This window comes from Giraffa tippelskirchi, chromosome 1 (genome assembly GCF_054371585.1).
Source record: "Giraffa tippelskirchi isolate mGirTip1 chromosome 1, T2T-mGirTip1v1.2.pri, whole genome shotgun sequence".
Lineage (NCBI taxonomy): Eukaryota > Metazoa > Chordata > Mammalia > Artiodactyla > Giraffidae > Giraffa > Giraffa tippelskirchi.
The window spans coordinates 24,851,951-24,857,950 of NC_137275.1; the positions used below are offsets into that span (position 1 = coordinate 24,851,951).

At 48.0% G+C, this 6,000-nt stretch overlaps 1 protein-coding gene across 1 annotated transcript in view; it reads right to left on the reverse strand.

Moving 5' to 3' along the window:
- Positions 1 to 5,777, reverse strand: part of FAM47E (family with sequence similarity 47 member E) — a 28,665-nt gene extending 22,888 nt beyond the window's left edge. Inside the window, exons 1-2 of the mRNA XM_081585170.1 lie at positions 5,647 to 5,777; positions 1,045 to 1,405 (exon numbers count right to left, since the gene is read on the reverse strand). Coding sequence (XP_081441296.1) covers positions 1,045 to 1,405; positions 5,647 to 5,720 — 435 coding nt within the window. The 5' untranslated portion in view covers positions 5,721 to 5,777. The remainder of the gene's footprint in view (positions 1 to 1,044; positions 1,406 to 5,646) is intronic.
- Positions 5,778 to 6,000: the final 223 nt, after the last annotated feature.

The following is a 6,000-nucleotide window of genomic DNA, read 5'->3' on the forward strand; positions in this document are numbered from 1 at the left end:
GCCAACACATCTATTTGAAGAGGTCAGATATGAGAATAAAAGCCACAATTCCATGCTCCCTCTAAGGATGTATGCAAAGGATCTCTTTGTCACAGACTCAGAAGTTCTGATCCACGGGAGTGTAGTGAAGGAAAGCTCAGGGGGTAAACCATTGATTAGAAATTCCAGTTGTAATGAGAACCTACTGTAGAGCACAGGAAACTCTACTCAGTGCCCTGTGGTGACCTATATGGGAAGGAAGTCCAAAAAAGAGGGGATATATGTAGGCATATAGCTGATTCACTTTGCTGTGTAGCAGAAACTAACACAACATTGTAAAGCAACTACGCATGCGTGCATGCTCAGTCACTATGTCATATCTGACTCTTTGCGACCCTACGGACCATAGCCCACCAGGCTCCTCTGTCCATGGGATTCTCCAGGCAAGAATACTGGGGTGGGTTGCCACTTCCTTCTCCAGGGGATCTTCCTGACCCAGGGATTGAACCCGTGTCTCCTGCACCTCCTGCACTGCAGGCAGATTGTTTACCACTGAGCCACCAGGGAGGCCGATGCTAAGTATATAGGAGCTGATTGGAGCTGAAAGTCAAAGAATCCTGGGACATTGATGACACATTGCAGCTGCTGCCCAGCTCTGGTCCTGGCAATCTGCTGAATTTCCCTGTGACTTTTCAGGTGCTCATCCATTTTTAACCTCTTATGGACACCTCCCAAGACCAGGCTAAAATGACAACCAAGACTGAACAATTCCTCCACTGTTTTCTCTCCCCAAAAGAGTCACAAGCAAAATTGACTGGTAGAGAGCTTCAGGAGTAAACAAGTCAAACATTTCTGGGTTGCTGGGCCTTTATAAGTTGGCTGGCCTCTTAGCGGTATGGTGCTGTCATCGGCATTTCCTGGAAGGCTGCTCCACACCCCAGGAGAACTCTCCCCAGGGAGACAGTCATCGTCCTCACCCCTGGAAGGAACACCCCAGGCATCTAAGGAGCAACATTGTCCAGGCCCCACTGAAGGCCCACCCACAACCCCGGAACAGGAGGTCACCTCAGCGGGCATGTCTTCTTCCAGGTCCAGGTAAAAAGCCAAGGGGTGCAGGGTCAGCTGGGCCTCAATGTCTGCCAGGAATGCCTTCCGTGCCTGCTGGGCCAGCGAGAGCTTGGAACACAGGACTGCGTCCCTGGGCAGCCTCTTCTTAGGGGCAGGTTGGGGAGCTCTGTGATAAATTTGGGGGAGAAAGCCCTCCTTGGGGCCCAGAGTGGTCAGACCTTCACACGGCAGGCAGTCCCTCCTGAAGTCATCCTGTCCTGTTCTCACGAATCTCCACCGCCGGCTGTCCAGGGAGGTGGGACTCGGCAGCCCGCCCTTGTGCTCCATGAAGCACTTGGAAGGCGGATTCTCTCTGTACCTGCAAGACATCATGGCAGCAGTCTGACCACAAGGGTGAGAGTGTGAGAAGGAGTTTGAGAGGAGGCTGGCCTCTACCTGTGTTAGGGGAGAGGCAGAGGAAGTGAGGGTCATGTGAGAAGGTGGGGTTACCATACTCCTGGTTCAGGGCACATCATCACTGTCTGTACGACCCTCTCTCCTGTTTCTTTATGTGACGTTATTCCCATATTCCATCCGCACTGCCCTCTCTCCACAGGCACAACCACTCTAAGAGATTTGGAATGTACCCTTCTGTTTGCAGGGGCTTCCCAGGTGGCTCAGTAAATACTCTGCCTGAAATGCAGGAGACCTGAGTTTGATACCTGGGTGGGGAAGATCCCCTGGAGAAGGGAATGGCTACCTCCAGTATACTTGCCTGGAGAATTCCATGGAAGAGCCTGGTGGACTACAGTCCATGGGGTCGCAAAGAGTCAGATACAACTGAGTGACTAAGCACAGCACAGCACCCCCAACTAGCTGAATGACGTTCGCCCTTCATTTAATCTTTGTGGGCCTTGATTTCTCCTCTCAACTCAGTGGGGTCAAGGGCAGCAAACTAACCGTTCATGTGCTGTATCAGGCCCACAAACCCATCATTTGATCCCCTTCGTGCTTTAATAAGGATTGTAATAGTTCACATGTAAGGAGAACTTTCTGTATAACATGTGCTGTGCTCAATGCTTTACACGAGTTAATCTCATTACAATCCTATGAAGTAGGTACTAACATTATTCCAGATAAGGAAACTGAGGCACAAAGAAGTTGAAAAACCAAAACAAACACTTGTCAAAGTTCCCACAGTTAATAAGGGGGAGAGCTGGGATTTTAATACAGTTAGTGTGACTCTGGAGAAAGGTAAGAAAGGTGTTTATATGTCAGAGCTTCTGACATATAAAAAAGCTCATACAAATAATGTGGAACAAAAATCAGGAGCTCTGGGAACACGAGGTCCACCTTTCCATGGAGCCCCTATTGGTATAGTGGCTGCCATCTTTAGACAAATCCTGTGCTCCCTTATTCACAGTCTTCACTGTTTCCTACTACCTTATATGCAACCTGCTTCGCTCTGTTTCTTTACTGCATCAGATAGTTATTTGCACTGAGTTTTTAGGGCAGGAAGCTAAGATGGAAGAGATAGATGGACAAATAGAAAAGAAAATGAGACCTGGATAATCTAATACATCCAGCCATTCCCAAAGGCAAGACATGGCATTCGAGCAGCTTAATGGCAGGTCTCTCATTATCTTAACACATCACATGGCACTAGTCAGATATTTCTATATTATTGGTGTCTTTCTTTGAAGCCTCTTCCACCTCCAGGCCCCTTTCATCTGTAATGACCCATTACAGTAAATCTACTTCTTGTCACACTCATCTTTATAGGCACAAAACATTTTAAGAGATTCCAGCTTTATCCTTATTCTTTTCTTGTGAGTCCTGGAAACTTCTTGCTTGCTGTGCATGCATGTGTGTGTTTTAAGGGTTTAATCCATCTCTGCTGTGAAAATATAGATGAGAGGATACAAAAAATATGAGTTTACAAGTTGCTCTTTGCAGTTAATAAATCACTCCTAAATAGCTAAGTGTTGGGGATGTTGAAATTCAATCTAACCTTGAGATTTGATGACTCACTCAGCATGACTTGTTAGCAAGTTACCCTCTATAGTACCTAAGTTCTTCCCGACCCAGGTATCAAACCAGGTTCTCCTGCATTGCAGACAGATTCTTTACCAGCTGAGCTACCAGGGAAGCCCTGTTTTCCACACATTTACAACTAATTCAAACATCCAAGTGCTTCATAAAATCAAATCTGATGACCAATGTTTTTATGCAAACACAGTCATACAACTCAAAATGGGGAAAGTGTGACAGCTAGCTCAAGCTTGATAGAACATTAGAGCTGGCACAAACTTTGAAAGAAATCTCATCTAACTTCCTCACTTTTCAATGAGGAAACGAAGTTCCAAAGAGGTGAATAAGGGAACCAGTCTGGCTGGAGGACTTACCTCACTTTGCCTCTCATAGCTGATAAACTTGCCTCTCTGCATTCTGTTAAGTTCATGAAAAATTTTGCTTAACCCAGAAAATAAAGCAAGAACATATTTCTAAGCATTTACTATTTTCACAGTCACTATATGATACTCAGATATTTCCATCTTTAAGAACTGAAAGAGTATTGGGCATTTATCCTAAAGAAATGAAAACTTATCTTCACAACAAAATCTGTACACAAATGTTTATAACAGCTTTGTATGTAATAACTAAAAACCAGAAACAAACTGAATGTCCTTCAACAGGGGAATGGAAAAACGATGGATAAACACCTGTGCCATGAAATATGACTCAGCAGTAAAAATGAACTATTGATGCACACAACATCTGGGATGGGTCTCAAGGGCTTCTGCTTAATGCAAAGGAACCAATCTCAAAAGGTTTAATATCTTTTATAAAAGTATTATTCTATTTCTCTAACACCCTCAAAAGAACAGAATTCTAGAAATGGAGACCAAATTAGTGGTTGCCAAGTGGTGTGAGTGGTAAATGAGTGAAAATTAAAGCATAGCATGAAGTGACTCCCTTGCAGTAAGGAAAGAGTTTTGCATCTTGATGTAAACATATGACAATATTTTACTGAACTACACACACACACACACACACACACACACAAAGTACAAGTGAAGACTGGTAAAATTCAAGTAAAGTCTACCATCTAATTCATACATACACACAGTGCTGATTTCCTGCTTTGGTAATGTACTATGGTTATGCAAGATGGTACCACTGGAAGCATCTGGAGGAAGGATATATGGGACCTCTGCAACTTCTTGTGAGTCTATAGTTATTTCAAAATAAAAAGTTTGAAACTAGGGGTGGGAGAGATTCTCAGAAGAGTCCATAATCTCTAACATGTATACAGTGCATATACGTGGCAGTAACTGTTTTACAAGTTCTAAGTCACTAAATCCTCACAGAGTTTGTGTGTTAGTTGCTCAGTCATGTCCAACTCTTTGCGACCCCATGGACTGTAGCCTACCAGCCTCTTCTGTCCATGGCATTCTCTGGGCAAGAATACTGGAGTGGGTTGCCATTTAGCAATCCTAGAAAGCTCATTCCTTTTATTGTTCCCATTTTACAGTTAAGAAAACTGAGCCCAGAAAGAGCAACTAATTGTCTAAGGTGACCAGTCAAACAAGAGGAAAACTGGCCTTCAACTCCAGCCTTGCTGATTGTGTACTTCGGAATCTTAACCACCACGTGGCTGCTGCCTCCAAGAGTGCTGGATTCCGTTCTCATAAACAGTTCAAGGAACCAGCCAAGGCAAAAAGCCTCGGTTCCTGTCTTGTGCAGTGATGTCAACCATTTATAATGGCAGCTGACCACCCCAGGGCCTGAGGCACCCCCCAAACATCAGCTCGGCTTGGCCCACTCACCTGCTGGGCAGGGAAAGGCTTCAGGTGCGACCCCTCAAACATCCAGACCCCTCACACTGGATGTAGGATGCAGGCGGCTAACCCTGAGAAGAGTGGGTTGCAGGCCAAACCAGTCTCTGCAGAGGACTCTTCCGCCATCCGCTTCCCATCTGGAGGTGTGTTACTCGTTCAGTTTTGTCCAGCTGTTTGCGACCCCACGGACTGCAGCCCGCCAGGCTCCTCTCTCCATGGGATTCTCCGGGCAAGAATACTGGAGTGGGTTACCATGCCCTTCTCCAGGGGATCTTCCAGACCTAGGGATCAAACCCAGGTCTCCCGCATTGCAGGCGGATTCTTTACTAGCTGAGCCAGCAGGGAAGCCCTCCCATCTGGAATGGGTATATTAATCTACATCCTGTGGTGTTGGTTTAGTCGCTCAGATGTGTCCGACTCTGTGGGACCCCATGAACTGAAGCCTGCCAGGCTCCTCCGTCCATGGGATTCTCCAGGCAAACTGGAGTGGGTTGCCATTTCTTTCCCCAGGGGATCTTCCCGACCCAGGAATCAAACCGCGGTCTCCTGTATTGCAGATAAGGAATCTGCCTCTAGGGGGGCAGTAAAGAGCGTGGCACGCGCTGGTTATGTTCTATTACAATCCTTTAGGGGCGGGAGACCTTGAAGAGGGAAGGAAGCCCGGTCCTCCGCGGCCATCGGCCACCCCCCGCTCCCAGCCCCCACCCCAGCCAGCACGGAGCGCAGGCGCCCCCGCGCGGCACCCACGGGATGCTCCCTCGCTCGGGCGCGCGCTTACCTGGGCCTGGAGTTCCTGTCCACCCGCATCCCGGCCCGCGGCGCCGGCGGGAACAGCCGCCCGTGGTCAGCCATGGTGCCTCGGCCGCCCACCCGGCCTCCGGTGGTGTGCGTTCCCCGCCGCCCGGGTCGCTAAGAGACCCGCCGAGCTGTATGCTGCCCAGACTCGCCGGGGGCGCGGAGCCGCCCAGGCGCCCCCTGCTGATACCCGGGAACGAGCAACTCCGAGGCGTCCTTGCGCCCCCCAACCCCTCCGCCAACGCCTGAAGGCGAGGACAGTGGCAGGGGAAGCGCGAAGAATCAGGCTCTTGGTTTAATTCTGTTTTTTTTTTAATCTGTTGTGATTAAATCTGTT